This window comes from Drosophila innubila (assembly GCF_004354385.1).
Source record: "Drosophila innubila isolate TH190305 chromosome 3R unlocalized genomic scaffold, UK_Dinn_1.0 2_E_3R, whole genome shotgun sequence".
Lineage (NCBI taxonomy): Eukaryota > Metazoa > Arthropoda > Insecta > Diptera > Drosophilidae > Drosophila > Drosophila innubila.
Genome location: NW_022995380.1, coordinates 7,443,448 through 7,466,570, shown reverse-complemented (window position 1 = coordinate 7,466,570; position 23,123 = coordinate 7,443,448). Strand labels below are relative to the sequence as shown.

The 23,123-nt window shown below is 38.0% G+C and overlaps 6 protein-coding genes across 6 annotated transcripts in view; 3 read left to right on the top strand and 3 right to left on the bottom strand.

Moving 5' to 3' along the window:
• Window positions 1–1,970, bottom strand: part of LOC117791069 (IDLSRF-like peptide) — a 41,935-nt gene extending 39,965 nt beyond the window's left edge. The window contains exon 1 of the mRNA XM_034630717.1: window positions 1,900–1,970. The gene's annotated coding sequence lies outside the window, so the exon portion shown is untranslated. The remainder of the gene's footprint in view (window positions 1–1,899) is intronic.
• Window positions 1,971–4,674: 2,704 nt separating this feature from the next.
• On the top strand, window positions 4,675–6,150 carry LOC117792434 (putative serine protease K12H4.7). Its single transcript, XM_034632585.1, has 6 exons — window positions 4,675–4,760; window positions 4,842–5,083; window positions 5,141–5,372; window positions 5,438–5,607; window positions 5,667–5,972; window positions 6,038–6,150. Exons 1-6 carry the CDS (start codon window positions 4,690–4,692, stop codon window positions 6,148–6,150), a joined length of 1,134 nt encoding a protein of 377 aa, XP_034488476.1. The 5' UTR covers window positions 4,675–4,689.
• A 4,004-nt stretch (window positions 6,151–10,154) lies between these two features.
• LOC117790581 (aprataxin-like protein) lies at window positions 10,155–11,456 on the bottom strand. The gene is made up of 2 exons (XM_034630063.1): window positions 11,213–11,456; window positions 10,155–11,152 (listed from the first exon to the last, which is right to left on the bottom strand). The coding sequence occupies exons 1-2, from the start codon at window positions 11,387–11,389 to the stop codon at window positions 10,454–10,456; spliced, it is 876 nt and encodes a 291-aa protein (XP_034485954.1). The 5' UTR covers window positions 11,390–11,456; the 3' UTR covers window positions 10,155–10,453.
• Window positions 11,457–11,612: 156 nt separating this feature from the next.
• Window positions 11,613–14,863, bottom strand: LOC117792433 (aprataxin-like protein). The gene is made up of 5 exons (XM_034632584.1): window positions 14,711–14,863; window positions 14,424–14,649; window positions 14,204–14,361; window positions 13,462–13,812; window positions 11,613–13,401 (listed from the first exon to the last, which is right to left on the bottom strand). Exons 1-5 carry the CDS (start codon window positions 14,861–14,863, stop codon window positions 12,058–12,060), a joined length of 2,232 nt encoding a protein of 743 aa, XP_034488475.1. The 3' UTR covers window positions 11,613–12,057.
• A 329-nt stretch (window positions 14,864–15,192) lies between these two features.
• The window catches only part of LOC117790615 (chromatin-remodeling ATPase INO80), a 39,588-nt gene continuing 31,657 nt past the window's right edge, over window positions 15,193–23,123 (top strand). The window contains exons 1-9 of the mRNA XM_034630109.1: window positions 15,193–15,245; window positions 15,358–15,781; window positions 15,839–16,032; window positions 16,089–18,271; window positions 18,700–18,840; window positions 18,913–19,090; window positions 19,152–19,525; window positions 19,592–19,853; window positions 19,920–20,087. Of these exons, the coding sequence (XP_034486000.1) occupies window positions 15,502–15,781; window positions 15,839–16,032; window positions 16,089–18,271; window positions 18,700–18,840; window positions 18,913–19,090; window positions 19,152–19,525; window positions 19,592–19,853; window positions 19,920–20,087 (3,780 nt within the window). The 5' untranslated portion in view covers window positions 15,193–15,245; window positions 15,358–15,501. The remainder of the gene's footprint in view (window positions 15,246–15,357; window positions 15,782–15,838; window positions 16,033–16,088; window positions 18,272–18,699; window positions 18,841–18,912; window positions 19,091–19,151; window positions 19,526–19,591; window positions 19,854–19,919; window positions 20,088–23,123) is intronic.
• LOC117790621 lies at window positions 20,619–21,792 on the top strand. The gene has a single exon (XM_034630116.1). The coding sequence runs from the start codon at window positions 20,698–20,700 to the stop codon at window positions 21,547–21,549; it is 852 nt and encodes a 283-aa protein (XP_034486007.1). The 5' UTR covers window positions 20,619–20,697; the 3' UTR covers window positions 21,550–21,792.

Genomic DNA, 23,123 nt, shown 5'->3' with positions numbered 1-23,123 from the left:
AATCAAAGTAATAATGAAATCGTAGTGTTTGGCTTCTTGTACGGAAATAAATTTTTAAGCCCAACAATATAACCTAAGTTCGATTTTTTAAGTTAAACAATATAACCTAAGTTCGATTTTTTAAGGTAAAATTTTCAATATAACATTTATTTTAATGTTGTAGTTGACTTAGACATAAACTTAGCATAGAAAAAATGGGCCGCAATTAATTTATAGCTAAAGATAAAAGCAAAATCAATTGAAACAAGTTCTCCCAGTAAATATTGCCAGGGGCATTCAACATCTTCTCCTTTTATTGGGGAGCTTTCCAAAAATTGCACAAAGCTTCTAGCAAAAGCAATCGAATAACAAATTTATACGACAGATTCTGGTGCATTTGGCCCGTGAGAATTACGCCGTAAAACCTTGTGACAATTCCCAGTTAGACATAAACCAAGTCAATAACGAACCAAATTCTTTAATATACCAAAGTTAAAGTTTTGTGCGGAAACGATTCAATAAACATTTGCAAACGAAGCTAAACAGAAGGCAAAGCGCTTCAACCACATTAAACGTCAGGGAAAACACAATTTTCTACCAAATTATATACACCAGAGGCCAAACGAACCAAAATATTTTAAGACGTGTTTACCGTACAGATAGTCTGAGCCCGAAATACAAAAAAAAACTCATCCACATGGCCAAATATAACGATAAGCCACAGGGGCAAACAGACGACGGCAATAAACTAGCGAGCTAAGTGAATTATGGGAATAGGTGGCAAAATGTGTACAAATAAAATAAATAATAAAAACGGCACAAATTGTTTTAATAAGCAGCATTGGGCATTTTGGCCAAAAAGAGAAACCTTTTTTATGAGTCATAAAATCAAGATTACTAAAACTAAATAATAAAAATACAAAACATTTGGAGAATCTAAAAGTTTAAAAAAGAACCTCAATGTTGCTCACATTAAAAGTTATATAAAATATATGTATAATAATAATGGACTAATAGAAAATAACGAGCAAGTTAAGCAACTTTTTGAAATGGTTTTATATTTTTCTGGGCACTAAATTTTGGTTACCGTTGGGTACCTTTAATGTTATAAATGTGAGGAAATCACAAACAAGCATTAATTTGCATAAAATGTGTACGAGTAGGAAAAGCAGAGACTGCCCGCAACAATAATAACAACAAGAGCCAGTGAAAAGCTGAGCATTTTTCCAGCCTTTTTCATATAATTTTGTAGCGTTGGCGACGGGGTTTGGGCTTCTTGTTTCTTTAATGCATAATTTAACAGCTGCCTTTGCCAAGGGACGTGCGAGCAAGATGAGAAAAAGACAGAGAGCGAGACGAAGACGGAGTGAGTGGGAGTGGGAGTGGGAGAGAGGTAAGGCATAGCAACAGAGGAGAGCGCGCTCAAAAGTAGGCAACAATCAACAACTGTGTGTTGTTATTCAAAGCACAAGAAATAAACAAACACACGGCGTATACGCAACGTGAATCAACGGGCAACTAACGAGGCTGCGAACTGAGTCTGAGATAAATAATGTGCAAAGCGACTGCTCTTGAATTAAATTCTTTGATGCACACACAAACACACACACACAGAGAGTACACATAAACTTGGCTATCAGATTTGTTTGTTGTTGTCAATTTGGTTACTTGATTTGGTTTTTGTTTTATTTTGTCTGCCAAAGTTGGTTTCAACCAAAAAGGTTTCACCTTTTTATATCATATTTTATTACAAAGACACAAACAGACACAGAAAGAGTCACACACAGGCAGTTGGAAAAGCGCGGCAATAAGAAAAACAATTTTTGTATCTTTTTATAAAAATTCCATTTGCGGAATTGTCTACATATGTAGATATATATATATATATGTGTATATGGTAATAATATTTGGTTACAGTACGTTTGAGTACGAGCTAACAACTCGAACAACTATTTACAACTCCGCTTGAGTGTAAGTTTCAAACTCGACTGAAGCGTTGAGCGTTTTGACACCGACTTTTATGCGCTTCAAAATCAACTCAAACTGCCGACAGCTTTGAGTGAAACTCAATCAACGCCTACGCGAATCTCTCGTGAGCAGCTCTCGTGCTCCTTACACTCATCAAAGCCTTAACACTCTCTCCACAGAGGGTTCTTTGTTCATTGTGCTGTTCCCTGCTCCTCTCCCTTGTGTCAAGCGCAAAGGTGATGAGAGTGAGCGTCCCCTTTTTGTTCCCCTTCCCACATTACAACAAGTTGTCACACTTGGCCAGAAGTTAATACTGTCTTATAGAACATTGCAATTATGTTGGATTTATAAATCATTGTTTTTTACTTATGTTAATGTACATTTTAAATTAATTAAAAATGTAATTATACATTTTTCACATAAATTATAACTTTTTTTGCCATTCTTATTTAACGTTATTTTATACTCAGATTTAGAGAAATATTTTTGTTGATAAATTTAAAATTTTCAAAAATATATGATAAAAGTATTGCATGATGAATTTATAAGTGTGTACATACTTGAATTTATTTTTATAATTTTAGTTTATTTTTTAATTTTTATATTTAATAATATTGATCAGTAACGTTGCTTAAATCTAATATTACCAACTTTTTATTGATTATTGAATATATAACTCTTCCATAAGATATATATATCTGATTGAATTCTATATCCTCATTAAAACATAAAATCATGTCGCTGAACACGTCATTTATAAGGAAAACATTAAAGAAATATAGGGCATTTATATACCAAAGAAATCAAAAACTTCGGCCTAATTAGTTCATATGGATACAAATAGATAAAAAGCCAGACTCCTTTGTCAGTTTAGCAAGGTACAGGGTATCTATGTGAACTTAATTATACAAATTGCAATGAAGACATTTATTTGTGAAACTTGATACGCAAAAGCACATATCAATTACTATCAGACCACAAAGGCAACTCTCAAGGTCACTTAATGCATCAAAGTCGGCGAAGGAAGACAATGAAAAGCGACTCATCAAACCCACATGTACTCCTAATTAAAGTAACTAATATTAATTAGTGGCTAAAGGAATATCACATCTCTGGGTGTAACTTATGACTTCCTGGCTAATAAAAACATGTGGTAATGAAATATAACCCAAAAATAATCTTATAATTTTGGCCAATATACTCTTGTTGAGTGGGAAGCAACAAAATCAAAGAGAACATAAAACAAACACAATTTAACTCATGGCAGAGAACGCCGGTTACGACCCCGCCCCGTTGTCTGCCCACGCAAAGAAGCATACTGGGGTATAACCGTGTATCTGTATCCAATAGTTTACCAACCGAGTCCCACACATGGGCGCCCACGCTGTGTCGAGGGTAGCTCTGATTCGCTCCAGTCAAAAAGCTCAATGTTTATTCCGAGTGTGCGATGTTTCCCCTCTTGCAATCGCGTTGGCGTTATACTCAAAAAGAAAGGAGAGGCAGAGGGGGATAGAGGGAGCAGTGGAATAAGAGAGCTTAAGCGGTGTTTCGGTTTGTTTATCTTTCGGGCCGAATAGCAGGACTGGCGCCAAAGGCAATGTTTTCATTGGTTCTGTTCACAGTTTGCACTTCATTAAAAAATGTTAATTTTTCATGAGATTTATAAAAAAAATTCTATATTTTATGGAATAATTTATAAATAAAAGAAAATGTCTAGCAATATATTTTAAAGATGCAGAAAATAATGTATGAAATTATATTGAAAGTTATATTGTAGTTCAGAATATAAAATTATATTGCAATAGCTTAAAAATTATTTAATATTTATTTATTTATTTTATTTTTACGTAGAGATATTTTAATTTTTAATAAAGCTTTGTTGTAGTATTATGAATATAGTATAAAATTCGTTTTTTTTTAAATGTTTATAAACAAATGACTGGTCAGAGCATCCAAACTTCCTATTTTTTCCTTCAGTTTTCGTAGCAAAATTCCGTCATTACTTAAATTCCTAAATGTTAAAAAAAAAAATAGATTGTAAGACCATATTTTTATTATTTTTATTTTATTTTTTTAAAATTGTTTTAATCTAAAAATTAAATTTATAAGTCGAATATTCAGTCACTCAGTAAAAAAAGAAAAGAATGTTCCATATTTTTACCTAGCTTATCACATTTCTTATCAAGAAACAGAGTAACCATAAACTACCTTGAATTGTTATTATTATATTCATTATGATAACTGGTCAATTAGCATAAATTAAATTCAATAGGGGCCTTAAGTGCAATTGCACACACAACACACACTGCCTATATAATGCCAACTGAACCGGTTTAATAACTTCAGTTGACAATATGAAGTATTTAAGCCAAGTTATTCAAATGCTAACAGTCTATATTGCAGTTTCTGCAGAGGAAGCAGCTCTAAATCCTTATCGTCGTAATGTGGAGCTGATGCTGCAGGAACCGAGCTCAGGAACCTATTCAAAAAACGATGCAGCTCCGGTACAAGAGCTTTGGATAACCCAAAGACTTGATCATTTTGACAAACTCAACAATAAAACTTGGCAAATGGTAAGCAATTCAAATAAAATGTTCAGCTTAAGAAGCGAATATTCAAGTTGTTCTGCAGCGTTATCTACAAAATGCGAAATACCATTTATTGAATGGACCTATTTATATCTTCGTGGGAGGGGAATGGACCATAACGCCAGGACTACTGAGTACTGGCTTAACTCATGATATGGCTGTGGAAAATGGAGGCATGTTATTTTACACAGAACATCGATATTATGGACAGAGCTGGCCACATGAGTAAGTCCATCCGTTTACTATGGTCAAAGAGTAAGACTAAAGTCAATAACTTTACTATATAATTTTTCTTTTTTTTTTTAGAAATAACAGCCTTTCTGTAAAGGATCTTACACATTTGAGCTTAGAGCAGGCTTTGGCTGATCTGGCGCACTTTATTCGTGATCAAAAGTCGCGAAACCCGAAACTTACACACTCTAAAGTCGTATTAATTGGAGGTTCCTACTCCGGCAGCATGGTAGCCTGGATGACGCAGCTTTATCCCGAACTCTTCTCAGCCAGTTGGGCTTCCAGTGCTCCCTTGATGGCCAAATCGGATTTCTATGGTAAACAATAACTAGACGACATATTGAATTTGATTTTTTTAACTTTCGTTTCTTCAGAATACATGCAATTGGTTAACAATTCAATTCAGCTGAGTTATGGTCGCAATTGTACAGAGCGTTTAGAGAAAGGTCTTAGCCATCTGGTTGAATTGTTCAATTCGAACAAAACGACAGAGCTACTTAAAAAACTAAATGCCTGTGAGAACTATAATGCAAATGATGAACTGGACCGCATTTCCTTCTTTAATGGAATCGGCAATTACTTGGCATTGATTGTCCAGAGTTACAGGTGAGAGATTTGTGCACTTAAAAAATTGGGAAAAGTTTTTCAACTATGATTTACTTTGATTTGAGGGCGTACATACCGAGTCTTTGCCATAAACTTATGACGATGCAGTCAAGCGAGGAGAAAGCCTTGCAACGCTTACTGGAGCAGCTCTATGCGGCCGACAAACTTTGCCAGGATTTTAGCTACCAGTCCATGCTTCAACTTTTCGGCGAGCATACAGATCAAAGTACTGGCAGTAAGTTTTCTGATTCAATTTCTGGTTGACTGGCAGCGAAATTGAAAAGTTGTTTGCAGCACGCGCTTGGTTCTATCAGACGTGCAATCAATTTGGCTGGTATACCACAACAATCTGGGCCAATAATTCCTCGTTTGGTGGTCAGGTGCCTTTGTGGTATTTCCAACGCCTTTGCCGCGATGCATTTGGACCTGGCCAAAAGCCGAACAAGCTGGAGGCTGGCATTGCACAGCTGAATGAACAATTTGGTGGACTTGACTTCAATCAGAAAGAACGTTATCGTCAGGTTATCTTCACACATGGCCAGCTGGATCCCTGGCGTGCCATGGGACAACAGGTTGGCAATCAGGCCATAGTTTTGCCAGGTATGCGAGCTCAGGCAATTAGCTTGGTAAACTGTCGGCTAAATTTATCTTTTGTCCTGCTGCAGGATATTCGCATGTGGAGGACTTGGCCAGCATCAATGTGAGGGACACTGTGCCCATGAACCTGGCCAAGTTGCGGGTCATGTCCTTCCTTCGGCGTCACATGGCAGCCATATAAATGACTTGGAAATGTTCCCCATACATTATTAAATCAACAACTTGTTGTTGTCCACGTGGAAAGACAATTTGTAAATTCCTTTATGTAGGCACTTGGTAAACAGAGACAAATTGAGTGACACTTGGCTGTAAGTGAGATGAGTGTATGGCCCTCTCAAGTGCGATGTGCGTGGGTGTGTGTGTGAGTGTAGATGGTGTGTGTATTGTTTACTGAGCTTCAGGAATTGACAAAGCAATTTCTGTTGATTAGCAGAATGCATTTGCGCTTGTTCTTCGCTTTGTTTGCTTATCTAGAAAACAAGTTCATATAAACCAGCTCACTGTATATTCCCTTTATTTGTGAAGCTTGAGAACATTCTTGAAGGAACCACTTCACTTTTTACTTCCTTTAAGTTCATTGATCAATTATCCATATGCCCTCTATCCACTACTTTTTAAATTTATAGCCAAATTTCTTGGAAGTTATGTATGCAATTAACTCAAATTTTGTAGAATTAGAAAAAAGTGCAAAACCGAAAGAAAGAGGGTAGTAAATTAAAAATAATAATTAATTAACTTTCAGGCAGCAGTTCATTTTATATGAATTAGCTCGCTTGCTGAAAAATAATTATATTGCTTTAAGCTAATTAATACAAATCAGTTTACAGTTCAAGACTTTTGATGTTATGTTGTGAATAAATTATACTGACTATCCATATAAGTGCGAGTTTTCTTTGTCACAAATGTCAGCTCCAAGTCAGTTTTAGCTCCTTGTTATCTAAGAGACTGTTTATAAGAACAAGCTTAGTAAGATGAAGTTCCTACGTTTACTAAGCTTTAAATTTTTATCGCCTTACACTCAGAATATTCATCCTCTTTTATCCCTCCTCCCTCACTAGCTAGACAAAGCTTCACCTTTTACACTTAATTCCAAGCGAGTGTTACTTGCTTAAGGCTATTTTTCCTGCCAACATGGCGTATACGCAATGTTAATGCAATGCCACAAACATGCAGAAAAACAACAACCAAATGGCTTATAAAATATTTTTACGAAAGGAATCATACAATGTATTATAAAAGTATGAAAAAAAAAAAATAAGAACAACACTCTTGGCGCAACAGCAGGAAGATTCTCGTGTGGAGCGTGTAAATGTCATATTTTTCAAATTGAGTGTTGGCGACTGAAAGGCCAAATGAATTTCTCCGGCAGAAGGAGAGACACGTATTGTGCATTCCGGAAAGGATTGCAAGCAACATGACAATCGATGTTAAATTATTGAAGCAAAAGAACGACATCGCGTAGACCACGAATGCGAAATGAGCCTCAGCTAGCGGTGGGTGCGTGACGAGCACAAGTAAGATAACATATTGTATATTATATATATAAGATATGATTTGTTTTTATATAGGTATGCCGTAATTTTTCGTTTTGTGTCTTGCTTATTATAGTTTTTATCATTTTATTCTAGTGAAGACTCACGACTTGCGTTCATCTCTAGACCAACCCATATGTAGCTTATTTCCGAGGCCAGGAGGCGCTTAACGGCAGGGAACGCTATGAAAAGTTATTATTATGCGTGCTCTTTCTCTCTGATTTCGCAGTATTTATCGTTGTTGCCAATTCTGTTGCCGCTGTCGATGTTTTTTTTCTTTTGCAAGAATTGCAAATTGGTTAAATCGCAAAATGGATGTTAAGCTTTTCTTCTTCTTGCTACGATTGTTTTTGTTGTTATTTTTAATGGCTGCTGAAGAAATTATGCAAAATAACTCTGAGAAATTGGCTGCAAAAGCCATCAACATATAAATAATATTAAATTGCGGAAATACAAATATGCAGACAGTCGCAGTGGATTAAAAGCAGGAGAAACTTTAAATACCCTATAATAAAGCAAGAATGAGTGGGACTTTTAGAGGCCATAAATTTATGTAGAATTTCAACATTTATTTGAATAAATATATTTATATAATTTACATTTTGAATTATTATTTTGTTAAACTTAAAAATTAATGTATTTAAATAAATCTGTTTGTAAGTGAACTGTAAAAAAAGCCTGAAAGATGTATTCTTAAAATAATTGAATGCTCCAACCTGAAATGCCAATTGATATAAACTGAAACCCAAAATAAAGTTAAGATACATAAACAGTAGCTTAAACTATAGTTAAGTTCAGGATCATTCATGAGTTTTTAGGGAATACAATATGAAAAAACATCGCCGAAACCCACTTAATGACATTAATGAGAAGAGCCAAGTTTTTTCATGAAAAGCTCTGTCTACTCATGCGCCCAACGAAGCACAATCTCAAGCTCTCACTCAAATGTTAAGTCTCTCAGTAAAAGCTCATGCTCTTTGTCTCAAAGATACTATTACCATTATGAATGGCATCCTGTTGCTTAAATAAACTTGTAACAGGTGGCAAGGCTTCGACTTTGCTCAATGCGTTTGGAAGACAGCTTTAATAAAGCTGGTAATGGCCAAATGTGACTCGTACTCGTTTATGGTATATGACCAACCCCATAAAAATGAGCGGAATTTGAAGCGATTGAGAGTAGGTTTGAAACACTATTCGCAAACACCTTGACACTGTAACATACAAATACTCACAAGGCTGCAGTTGCAAACACAGGTAGGTGTACAGGTACAAACATAGGTATACATTTGCATGGGAAAGCATCAAGTTAAAATTACATTGCCAACGACAACAAGTACTCGGATCAGTTTATACTCGATTTTAGCGCCTCATCCTCAGGGTATCGTGGTTGTTGCCTTGAATTTTTCTCTCTTTAATTTGTAGCCAAGTTGAAATAACACCTAAGTGGATTACGCGGCAGTTGTCTGCAGTTTGTTAAGCCCTCGAGTTTATTAGGCTGCAAAAAGTTAATGGATATGGTGGCACAACAAATTGCTGACAAACTGTGAGGATTTTTTCAAGTGTCCTTGAACTGTGAAGTACTATGTAATTTTAGAAGAAGTTGTAATATGTGTGCATGTTATTGAATAGGAAGTAAGTAACATATTTTGGCTATATAATATTCTGGTACGAGTTTCTTTATAACTTGTATTTAATCGACATACGTGTATAACAGTTAGAAAAGTTGCAAAGTTAAATTTAAATATTACATTATACATATTTTGTGTTTTGGAAATAGCAAATTGAATCATACAAAAATAAACAAAAATTATTAAATTTATTGAAAGAGATTTCCGAAACAGATTCAGAGTTAGCAGGATTTTGCATATTTTTTTAACAAAGTTTTCCCAAATTTTGACACCACGAACTTAAATAAGCTTTTGCTTATTAAGCATTTGGGAAATCGGATAATCAACGCCACTAAGAAGGCTTTCAAAAACATAACATACATAAATACTTAAAGTCTAGCAAAAGATTTTTTTTTAATTTAATATAAAGTTAAAATTATTTATATGTAAAATTATCTGTTGACGCTTGTCGTTCGTCAATTTGCATATCCTGCATCGTTTTTTACATTTATATTTCCCCAGGCACCTCTATCCCTCGTGTCTCCCAATTCCACCAATTAAACTAAGTAAATGCAAAGAAAACTTTCTCTGACTAATCCCTACCTCTAAAAAATTGTATTTAAAACGCTGAAAATAAACCCCGAGCCTTTCTTTGAACTTTGCACACACGGGCGTCAAATAAAAATATATTAAAGGGAAGTACCTTTGCTTCCCCGCTCTACTTAAGAGGGTTCACCTTTAACACGAGTTCGCGGAAGCTTTCTGTGCACTCGGTCGCTAGGCGATCTGAAAACTTTGGCCACTAATCAGGATTATAATTTAATTTTTCCTACCCCCGTGCGGATTAAACTTGCCTTGTGCTCCACCTGAGCATTGCTGGCGCTCCCCTCGGTGCACTTAATTAGCCATGGGCCAATTATTTTCCATATTTTAGCCACTTGCCAAGTGAGCTTTAATTGAGCGTGTTTGCCCACGTCGCATTCTCGTTTATGTCTTTCCACTTTCACATTTACCGTGCGGCCATTTATAATTATAACAACATTTTCAAGAGTTAATATTGTAATAAGTGTATTTCCTTTTGTGATTTTATTCCATTTTTATTTAGGCTGCAAACCTACAGCGTGTGAATTGCAAATCAGTCAAGAGAAGAATAACTTAGAATTCAAAATAAAATTGAAAATTTACATTTATTTAAAAGACATGTTTTAAAAAACATGTATACAATTTTTAATCACAGAGTATTATATATTATATAAGTTAGTGATTTGGGTTTAGCCAATCAGTTGATGGTCATTGTAAATATCTTGGACACGAATTACATAAATAATAAATGTTTCAATTATCGTTAGATTTTTTTAGCACTTTCAGTTGTTGGCTTTACCTCCGGCATCTGAGAGTTCTGTTTTTTCTTGTTATACCATTTCTTGTAGGGCCTTGGATTAGTCAAATTTGTACCAACTGGAGAAGTAACATGAAGTTCTTGTCGCTCTTGTTTCGAATTAAATTGTTGTTTGTTTTCAACAATATGATTCTCAGATCGATGTCCCACATTTTGACGAGAACCATCATTTTTGAAATTGCCATTGATGTTCATGTTGCCAAATGATTGCTTTAACTGTAACATATTCATTTTGTTGATACGTTCATTTTCTTGTCTCTGCCAATGAATTTGCAAGTGCTCTTTAAACTTGTTAAAATTTCCAGTTATAAATCTGCATTGGTTGCAATGAAAGGGCCTTGTCGTAAGTAATTTCTCTGCCGTATCTGGCGAAAGGGGTTCAATGGATCCCTTGACTTTCAACAGCGCGTACACCGCTTGATATGTGATGAACAGATCCGTATTAAATGTGTTCCAATGCTGAATACGACGCATGGTATCCGAACAGAAATCATTCGATATCACATGCATGTTAAGACGATTCATGAATGATTCCATCTTAAACCCAACCAGAAATTTACTAGAGGGTAAATGCTTTTGCTGCTCAATCGTCTGATTCGCCAGCTCCATCATATGATCCAAAAGCTGCAAGTGATCACGGGTTAACTGAATTAATTAAACAAAAGATGTTAATAGAGTTCTTAGAACACACACATACAAACTTACTGCTGTCACATTTGCAATGTCCTCCTTGGGCAATACAACAAAATGATATTGAGCTTTGGGTAAAATCACATTGCGGAGCACAGCTGCTTTGTCCGTTTGTATGACAACATCCTCTCCAGCTTCCATTTTACGGGTCAGCAAACCACGTTGAAATTCCACGTCATTCTCCTCCTGCATGACTGTGAATAATTAAATGTAATACGATTTATTTGACAAAAATTGTGATTGGGGCTTTACAGTGTTGTGTAAAGCTATGCAATTTTAGTCTCAGTGATGTGAGTCCAAATCGTAAGAAGATATATCGATGCAACGATACATCGTAAAGTCAATAACAGAGTTTTCACACAAATGCTGAAATATTTGTAAATAGCTTAAATTCGCTTGTTAACAATGGTTTATGTTTTATGTTTCAAATATATTTAATTTTATTCATAGGATTTTGATTACACCAAATTTGTAATTTACAAATAATCGATTCCTACGTCACAAACTTTATGTTAGTGGCATCACAAAGTGGAAAATGAAACCTTAAAAGCTTCCCGAGCATGAAACAAGTCTAATATTCCCTTTAAAAGAGCTGATGTTGTGAAATTCGTTATCAGCATTCTTCGTCCAACCGAAAACGCCTGACGTGGCATTCGCATGCTTAGTATTTCATTTGTTTAACATCACATTTATTTTATTGTAGTTTTCTTAATACTCTTCAGTATATAATATTTATTAAAAATATTAATAAATGTATTTATTTTTATTTATACCAATTTTGGATAGTTTAAATTTGATCAGGATGGACCCACATTATGAGATGAAGGTTTGGGTTTCTATTTTGGTTTGTTTCGAGCGGATTAACTCGGTTGATTATTCACATTCCTGTTTTGTCCTTGGTTATGTTGAACCTTGGGTTTGCTTTCCTTGGCTTCATTAGGTTGCGTTTTCATTAGATTGGAGTTATTTCTGTTATTATTGCTCTGGTTTTGGCCCTGGTTAGGTTTTGAATTAGGTTTCCAATTGGGTTTGTTTTCCAAAGATTCATTGGGTTGAGTTTTCACTGGAGTGGAGTTATTTTTGTTATAATTTGGCTTGTTTTGGCCCTGGTTACATTGAGGCTTAGGTTTCCAATTGGGTTTGGTTTGGATAGCATCGTTTACAGGATTAATGCGTTGCTGAATAGTGTTTGCACCATTATATTGGTTGGGAGCGACTTGTCGCATATTTGGAGGCTGTCGGAACGGATTGAATCTTGGCGGAGAATCACTTGACTGAGGCACCTGATTAATATTGTTATTGGGAATCCTTGGGCGGTGTTGTGCCATAAATGGAGGACATTGATTTGTGACATTTGGTAATAGTTGAAAATTGTAAAAAGCTTGATGTTGTTGTGCATGATTTGGCTGAAACATTAATTGGTTTGCAGCATAAGGTGGATATGGTCCTATTAGACCCTGTCCCTGCATTTCGCTAACAATCTGCTGTCGCTGATTTTGTCTATCAACGGACTTCTGAAAGTGTTTCGCGAATGGGTTTTGATTTGAAGCCGTTGGTTGCTGACCAGTCGGCGGCTGATTCATGTTTTGACGCCAGCTTATTGGCTGCTCCTTTGGAGCATTTTTGACATTATTTTGCTTCTGATCGGGATTTTGACGCCAGTTTGTTGACAGCGGTTTTGGCTTTGATTGATCCTCGTTTTCGGATCTTTTAATTTCACCTTCAACTTTGCTTGGTGCCACATCCAATTTTGATTCGTCCAACATCTTAGAGATTTTTTCAACCTGCTTTTTAAGTTCAATGTCATTTTCTCGCTTTTTCCAATGCTCGAACAAGTGACCCTTTAAAGCAACTAAACTGTTGCTTTCGAATTCACATTGATTGCAGTGCAGTTGTTCGATGTTCCGCAACTCCTCCGCCTTTTCCACAGACATTGGCTCAACCGATCCCTGAACGCGTAGCAAGGCGTATACAGCTTGATAGGTAAGAAACAAATCGGTGTTAAAGCTGTTCCAATGCCTTTTCCGTCGCATTGACACCGAATAGAAATCATTCGATATGACATGCATGCTAAGACGATTCATGAAAGCATCAATTTTAAAGCCAACAAGAAAGTGGTTGGCAGGCAAATGCTGTTGCTTCTCAATGATTTGATTCGCCAGCTCCATCATGTGATCCAAGAGTGGCAGATGCTCCCGCGTCAACTGCGGTATAAATACATTTAAAAAAAAAAGAGATAGCTTAAATATAATCGTAGCACTTACCGCGGTCACTTTGTCAATATTTTCCTTGGCCACAACAAGAAAATGGTATTGCGCCTTCGGGTAAGAATCTTTTATTACCGCTGCCTGGTCGGTTTCAATTAAAAAATCATGTTTCTTATCAAGTTCACGAGTCAAACTACTTCGGGCCAATTCTCGTTCCATTGCAAATAGAAGATAATCCGGTAAGTCCCCAAAAATCAGATAAAGTTTACAAGCAGCTGATGCGATAACACGATTGTAATCGAAACTGGAAATGTTTGTGATCGAAAGTGTTTGAATGCGCAGCCGGCTTTTACTAGCGTTGTAGGTCCAATATCGATATATCGCTATATCGATATGTTTGGCATGGAGCTAAAAATGAAAATACATTGCAATTACATTAAAAGCGATATTTCGATATCGCTGCCCATCACTGATAAATATTGCTTAGTTAAAAATGCAAAAAACTCAATAAAAAATGAATAAATTTGATGAAATAATAAAATTCGAAGCTAGACAAAATTAAGGTTAACGTTTTAATGTTCGTCAGACTAGAAGTTACAAAATTTAATTTAAAAAATATTTATTTATACAAAAACAAATTCCAGCAAAACATAATAAAATAATTTGAAAAAGGTACAAAAATTCAGAATACCATTTTTCGAAAATTTACGTATTTTTTTAAGTAAAAAAATTAAGCCTGATCAAAAATTCTTTCTAAATGGGTTATAATTTTCTGATTGGAATGAGTTGGGATTGCTTACAGTTCGTAATGCTCTTCTAAATGTTGTTTGAGTGTTGGTATATTGTTCGCAACAAATTCACACTGGTTGCACGTCAGGGGCGTGGCATGCAGCTCTTTTAATGTATCTTTGGGCAAACGTTCTATGGAACCGATGGAGTTTAGTTTGTCGTAAATTGCTAATAATAAATATACAATATTATATATCATTATACTGTCTGTTCTGATGCTTAAAACTTACTTTCGTATGACAAAAAGAGCTGCGTATTGAAGCTATTCCAGTGTTTCTTTGTCTTTAAGCAGCTCGACACAAAATCTTTAGAAATTACATGCAAATGCAATCGTTGCATGCTCGGCTCGGCATGAAACCCGATTTTAAAATCAGCCAATTTTTCACCCCGCACTTCAATTATATTGTGGGCCAATAGATGAAGTTCCTCCAGCAGCGGCAAATGCTTTTTATGAAGCTATCGTAGTAATTGTAATTTGGTTTAGTTTCATGTGTTCATCACTATAAGTCGAGTTTACCTGAAAAATGCTTGTAATATCCTCTTTGGGCAGCACTAGGTAATGGTGACGCGCCTTTGGATATTTGTCGGCAATAACAACAGCCGCATCTGTTGATATTATCAAATTTTTCGGATCTAATATTGTTTTGATTAACCCGGTTTGCCAAGACATAATGCACAGCTGTTTATCACGGCTGACACTGTTTCTACAGTGTTGACAAATGTCATACGAAAGTGCTGCGAAGCGCAGAGGTGAGCACAATGATGCGCGCGTTATGCGCGTTGAGTGCAAATTCATAAGCAAAACATAAAAATAATTAACTATTAAATAAATAATAATAAATAAAATTAATAAATATATAATAGAGTTCGATTCTTGCTTGGAATATATGTACTTGCTTTATATGAAATTGCGTTGCCCAGCACTGTTGAAATGCCGGAGCAACCCTGCACGCAACCCTGCAGCAACAACAATGAACCACAAGAGCCGAGAAGAATATTATTTGTTTGGCCGTCTAAATGTGCTTGTGTGCAGCGTGTGGGCAAGTAAAAAAGTGTGTAGAGCAACATACAAAATCAGCGGTGCATTTTTTACGCAACGCAGGCGAAATTTTCTCAATTACGTGATACATTTCAATTGGAATTCATTTGAATTTCGTTTTGAAGCTTCCACTGCAGCGCCAAGCTAACGGAAATTTGCATCTGGATATTGAAGAGGCAACCAAAAAGCTTCAAACCAAAATACTCAAAAAGATTACGCAAAGCAAAGTGAAAATAGAAAACGAAAGCGAAAACGAAAACTAACACAATATGGCGAGCGCGATAGACGTGAAGCCACGCCACATGGCGGAACCGTTGCACATCCAGCGATTGGAGGCGGTATTAAATATGCGCCCCTTCATGGAGATGGCTCGCCACGCCCTCAAGCAGCCCCTGAGCAGCGGCAGTGGCAGCGGTGAAGGCAGCGCCACAGAAATGGAGCCAGGTGAGGACACGGGAATGGATTCCGATGACTCCTCCACTCGGGTGGGTGTCGTCAAGCTGAAACCCAAACAAAAACACAACAAGCGTCTGCTGGGCAGCAAAGAAGGTAACTACAATTAGGAATTACTTCAACATGCAATTAATCCTAGTCCTCCTCTTGCAGAACGACAAAGTGTCAAGGCGCAGATGTATAATTTCAACTATTTGACCAGCGATCGGGAATGGCTCTACGATATGTTGCTCAGCGACACGGAGAGCGAGACGCAGGTGAGCGATGAGGATGAATATGTTGGCCAAATGCTACGCGAGCATCTCCACGAGCAACGCCAGCGCAGAAACTACTACAAAATGCCAACAGTAAGTTTCATAATGTGATTTGAGTTTATCTCTTAATCCAGTAATGTGATCTGTAGAATGCTCAATATGCCTACTTTGGCAGCGGATTGTTGTCCAACCATGATGTCTATGCCGAGCGACAACAGGCGACTGTCGGAGTACGCAAGCGACGACGTCGCACCAAGCAGGAGATTCTCTTGGCGCGTCTGGCGGAGGCGCAGGCAGGACCAAAGCCTGTCAAGCAGCGTCGACGTGGACGAAAGAAGCGCACATTGGGCTCGCCAGAGTCTGGGGAGGTGCATCCGTCAGATCTGGGCAAGTATAGCTTTGGCGATACGCTGCCTGTCAACGATGACGATGAGGAGGATAACGGCGAGGTGGACTACAAACGGGAGCTGGCTAACTTAGCGCTCGACTATCCCGAAGAGGAGGAAGAAATAGAAGAGGAAGTGGATGTCGTGGGTGCAACCGATGGCCAAGTGACTCGTGTCTGTCGCCGTCGCAAGAATCCCGAAGTCTTGGCCGCACGCCGTCGACGCATTTGGCAGATTATGTCGAAAAAGGAATCGGGAAGGCTGCAGCGCATCAAAAGCAACAATCACAAGGAAATGCTGTCCAATTGCAAGCGTGTGGCCGGCATGTGTGCCAAGGTTGTGCGTCAACGAGCTCTGAACTCGCAGCGCATCATGAAGGAGACTGTGTGGCGGGCCAAGCGTCTCACCCGTGAAATGCTCACATATTGGAAGCGCTATGAGCGCGTGGAACGCGACCAGCGTCGCAAGCAGGAGCGTGAGGCGGAGGAGCAACGCAAACAGGATGTGGAACTCATTGAGGTGAAGCGACAGCAGCGTAAACTTAATTTCCTCATTACACAAACGGAGCTCTATGCCCACTTTATGTCCAAGAAACTGGGACAAGGCACAGAAGAGGATCAGTTGCGTATACTCAGCCAACTGGACGAGGAGCATAATGCACGTCTGGCAGCTCACGATGATTACGATGTTGGTGAAATGAAGCAGCTGGCGCAGGCCAATGCGGAGGCTGCTCTTCGACGTGATTTGGACAAAACTCGAGCCTTCGATGTGCCCTTCAAGAAGGAACAGATGCTGGAGCAGCTGAAGGAAATGGACCAATCACAGCCGGAGCGTGAAAAAATGAAGGATTTGCCACAGCCAAAGATGTTTAAAGGCACACTTAAAGGCTATCAGATCAAGGGCATGACTTGGCTGGCAAACATCTACGATCAGGGCATCAGTGGAATTCTCGCTGATGAGATGGGTCTGGGCAAGACGGTGCAATCGATTGCCTTTCTATGTCACATTGCCGAGCATTATGGAGTATGGGGTCCATTTCTGGTTATCTCGCCCGCCTCGACGCTGCACAACTGGCAGCAGGAGATGGCACGCTTTGTGCCCGACTTCAATGTGGTTCCCTACTGGGGCTCCCCCAATGAACGCAAAATTCTGCGACAATTCTGGGATCAAAAGCATCTGCATACACGCGAGGCGAGTTTCCATGTGGTGATTACCTCGTATCAACTGGTGGTCAGCGATTACAAGTACTTTAATCGCATCAAGTGGCAATATATGGTGCTGGACGAGGCACAGGCCATCAAGAGTGCCGCCTCGCAGCGCTGGAAGCTTCTCCTCGCCTTCAACTGCCGCAATCGTTTGCTGCTTAGTGGCACTCCCATTCAGAACAGCATGGCAGAGCTTTGGGCCCTATTGCATTTCATTATGCCCACGTTGTTTGATTCGCATGACGAGTTCAATGAATGGTTCTCCAAGGACATTGAATCGCATGCAGAGAATAAAACGGGCATCGATGAGCGACAAATTTCACGTCTTCACATGATCTTGAAACCCTTCATGCTGCGTCGCATCAAGAAGGATGTGGAGAACGAGCTATCCGACAAGATTGAGATCATGGTCTATTGCCCGTTAACCATAAGGCAAAAGCTACTCTATCGGGCACTCAAGCAAAAGATTCGCATTGAGGATTTGCTGCATTTGGCCAGTGGCGGCTCGACAGCATCTGCGGCTTCGGATGGCGCCATTCTGGATCGCAACTTCACCTCGAATCTCATGAATCTGGTCATGCAATTCCGCAAGGTCTGCAATCACCCAGAGCTCTTCGAGCGTCGGGATGCCAAAAGTCCTTTCAGCATGCGCTGTGCCGAGTTCGTTCTACCTCGTTTGGTCTTCCACGATGGGTTGCTCCACACTGCACTGCCGAGTCGGAGACATTTGCTCTACAATCGGTGAGTAGTTCTTTTTATTATTTTAAAAATTTATATTTTTTTTTAAACTAATGATTAGTTAATGTCAATCAAGAGCAGTTGACTTTAAGTAATTTAAAATTGAAAATATAAAAAAAACATAATGAATATTGTAATTGAATTTGTTTGTTTTTTTACTATGGGCTTTATATACATCATAATTATGTTTCCTGATGTAATATTCCATATAAATATTTAATCTGTAATAACAGCTATCTTAATTGAATATCAAGTAATTTTATGTATATATTAGATTTATTTAAATTTTATTCAAATTTGTGAATGATCCTCTAGTTTCTAGTTTCTGTGATAGTTTTATTTTAGCATTTATACATTTTAGATTTTTGGTATTTATTTATAATAATTTAATAGAATGTTTTTTTAATCTGTATTTTGTTTTTTTTTAACAGCTTTAATATCTTCATGTCGGCGCAGATGCAGCAATCTCTCTTTGAGGATGTCAACGTAAACAGCTGCTTTAGTTTTACACGCTTTTGTGATTTATCACCGTCGGATATGGAGAATATCACCTGGCATGGTCTAATCGACTTGTGCGTATTCAATTCAAATCCATTTTAAAAATATAAATTTTCAATTCACAATTAACTTGATTCGTTTTGCAGCCTTTTACACTATCGTCGCGTGCTTGCCAAGCATCCTTTGCTCTCCTATCGTCGTCAATGGTGGCCACATCAACGTGCCACTCGCTACCAACTGTTAGAGCCAACTCTTGAACGTAAACTGGTGCCAGATTACTTGTTAACAAACAGTGTGCTAAGGAAGTTCATATTTACTGCAATGGTAAATAAATGCATTTATTTAATGAAGAATTCATTTCAATTGTTAATTTCTCTCACGACAGACATCCAGTGAGAGCAGCGTTTATGCTTTTGGCGATTATCTGATGGTCAATATGCAGGAAACCATTGAGCATCGTGTGACACGTTCTAAAATACTTAAACAAAAGGCGACACTCGTTGAGGAGCTCGCTGGTGTCAATGGACAACCGCAGGTTAAATCTGAATCAGGCGTTAAACAGGAACTGGAGATTGAATCAGTTGAGGTGCAAACCAAATCGAACACCAAGAGCGATGTCAAACTGACAACACTGCATTTATTGCCCGAGTTCCCACATCGTCCCCGCAAGCCGCAACTTTATCAATGTGAGCCCCTGCAAATGCCACGTTTCCTTTACGGATTGGGACAGCGTGTGCAGGCCGTCGATCGGCATTTATAGTAAGTACTCAAACTTTTTCTCTAGCTATGACATCTACTAATCTTTATCAATCATCTATTTTGTAGCTGTGAAAGTCGCGCTGCTGCCTGGAACCAAATACGACATCTGCAATGTGAGAATGTCGTGGGCAAAGAGCTTGTAACCACAGGCTTGGCACTGTGCAAGCCGCGCAATGGTTGGTCGTCCATTGTAGTGCCCGATAAGGAGACGCTTATCACGGATGCGGGCAAACTGTTTGTACTCGACAGTCTCCTCACTCGTCTCAAGGCCGAGGGTCATCGTGTTCTCATCTACTCCCAAATGACCAAAATGATTGATCTGCTCGAGGTGCGTCCATATACGTGTGTACCAACTGTATTATGTAATCTTAGTTAATGTCTAATCTATTTTCAGGAATACATGTGGCATCGCAAGCATCGATATATGCGTCTCGATGGCTCCAGCAAGATTTCAGCTCGTCGTGATATGGTCGCCGATTTTCAAACCCGCGCCGATATTTTTGTTTTTTTGCTTTCTACACGTGCCGGCGGGTTGGGCATTAACTTGACTGCAGCTGATACGGTAAGTTGAAGATTTCTTAGAATTTTACACGTAAAAGTGAAATTTTCATAATTGTTTGCTATGTCGAGCGTACGCGACCGTAGGATACCCTGTGCCCACGCCCTTAGATACCCTAATACGTATTTGCACGCCATTTCATAATCTTCGAGTTTGGTTAGCATGTCTCTTGAAACAGAAAAATTGTCTAAATAATCCTTAACTTTCGACCAGTCGTTCCTATGTCAGCTACGACTATATGATATAGGGGAACGATTTGAAACAATGTATAAAATCAACCCAAAATGCAGTTTCAGTCTGATTTATTGAGATATCTCAAAAATATAATACCTGAGGATAGTATTCAGGAACCAACCAATTATATAGAAGGACAGGGCAGTATCGACTCGGCTGTTGATACTGACGAAAAGTAGATATAAATTATACTCCAACTCTAGATCTTTTCCTGGATCCGAGAATTTTTATTAAAATCATACGTATTATACAATTTTTGAGCTGATAATCAGATTATATTTTTTTCTAATGTTATTTATACTCGACTAGAAGCGTAGCTATTATTTTTCCTGTGTTTTGAGTCAAACAAAATTGATTTGTTATTAAAAACGTGACAACAATGGATTACTCAAAGCAATTGTTCATAAGGCCAATTAATCAACCAACAAAATTGCCGCATATTTTGGCCAATTTAACGCCATTAAAGTCGAGAATGAAACGAATGCAACGATCGACATCGAATAATATTGAGCAGGAAAAACGTAATGGACTTGACCATGAAAATGAATCCACAAACAATGCAGATTCAAGAAAGTTAAAAAAGAATAAGTTGATCGTAGAGAGTAGCAGGCAATTCAAGGAGATTGATAATGCGGATGATCAATTACATCAATATAATCGATTAGATCAGTCAGATTGTGGTCTAAACAAGTCTGACAGAAAACGAGAGAATTGTGTTTTGCATATGAACTACAATGGACAACTGGCGGCATTGGTCTGTAAGGTGCGCACAAATGATTTGCCGGCATTGAAGCATCGATTGTCACCGCTGTTGCGTCAACATAAATCACGTTTTCGTAATGTCCTGGTCGAACGTAATCTGTTCAAGCAAACTGGGCTTATACATGCCCTTATGACCTGTGCAACTACAGGCGACTTTGCGGACTTGGAACAGGCGCTGCAATGCGATGCATTGCGCTGCAAGGCTCAAGGCTGCAAGATAGTCAGCATTGAGAAGGGAACGCTATGCTTTAATTGCCAACCGGCGGATATACCAAAGGTATTAGCCAGGCTAAAGCTATGCGGCTATAAGCCACTTCACACTGAAGTTGGCCATTGCTCGAGGGAAACGCCAGTGAAGCTAACTGCGGGGCAACTGCAGCGTTATGGGGAGTTCCTCAAGGCCCTCCATGCGGACACGGACATTGTGAAGGTCTATGACAATGTGGAGAACTCGACGCTGCACGGCTAAGCAGTCAGTAGCCAGAAGACGGAAGAATTGGCAGCCGGCAGATTTATGCTTGTTCCCTGGTCTTGTATCCATTTGCTCGACTACTTGTTTATGCAATGCGCACTCTTCTTCGGCATCGTCCGAACAGTTTTGCCATGATTTACACATTCTTGATCTTTATCACAACAATGACACTGCTAAGCCACCAGAAATTCTCAGCCAAAAGGATGCAATATACTCAACAGTTTGTTTGTATCTCTTTCTTTTTCTCTCTTGCTCTGTCTCTGATTCAATTTGTGGTGATTTCTGCCTGATGGTGGGACCATGGGCTGCTGGGCTTCGTGTGAACATTTTCGCTTGGTTCCTAAATCATTTTGTCACTGATTTTGATTTGTTATTTGGCTTGTCTTCTCCTCGTTCAGTTTTATTGTTTGGTTCTCAGGCTCAGCTTTCGTCGTTGACTAATTCCTTGGCATTTGCCATGGCCAATGTCTTTGCGGTTCTTTTATTTTATTTTATATAAGATAAGCAATGAACTTAGGTAAAGTTCTTTTCAGTCAAATTATAAGGACTATTAAATAAGCACTTCTTATAAATTATTTGCCATTTAGCCTAGTTGAAATTAATTCGAATTTATAATTCGCTTCGAAAACCTTTCAGAAATTGCAAGAATTTTTATTTCTCTTTCAACCAAATTACTAAAACACCATCGCAGTGTGTGAGAAACACAATTTAAGTTTCAAAGGTATTCACTGTTCATGTCGCTGGCGCATACCAATATAATTTGACAAAAATAAAAACTGAAAAGCAACTCAACACTTTGGCATTTCTTTGACTGCTAACGGAAATTGTTGAGGGCCTCCAAAAATTGTACCAGTTACATTTTAAATGATATGAGACCATTTCGTTAATTGTATTTTATGCCATTTATAAACAAATTGTATGGCTTTGTTAATTTAAAATTTGTGCTTTGAGCTTCGATTCGGTTCCTTAAGAGTCATTATTATTCGCGTCTTGATTTTTGCTGTCTTCAAGATTTATGACATTTTTGAAATCGTAGCAAAAGTCTTTAAGTAGCCGAAGTCAATCGCTTTCGTCACCTTTTTTGTATGCGCAGCGCGTTCCAGAATTTAGTGCAATTCATTGGGTGTACAAATTTGTTGTCGTTTTTCAAGTTACCTGAATCTATGTGTCTACATTCGACTGACAGTTCGTCAAGTCGAACTGTTCAAATGGTCACACCTTTTAAAATAGTTTATAGAAAGTCTCTCAGCCTTGTAGTCGAGTATATTTGACTATAAATATTTTATATAGAGTGAGAAAACCCATAAAATGAAAGTGAAGAAAAGCAGACTAATATTAAAAAGATATTTTTATAAAATACACAAAATGTTATTAAAGAAACTAATCTTGTTTACGTGGGTGGGTCGACAAGTAATGAGCCTTACAAATTTAAACAGTTTTAAAAATTTTGACTTATTTTATTATTCAACCACACTTCTTCAAAAGACGCTCACACAATTTTAACCCCTTCAAAAATTAGTTGCCGTCCGGGTTCTTATATCGACCCCTTTTTGTATCTATATTTTATTTTT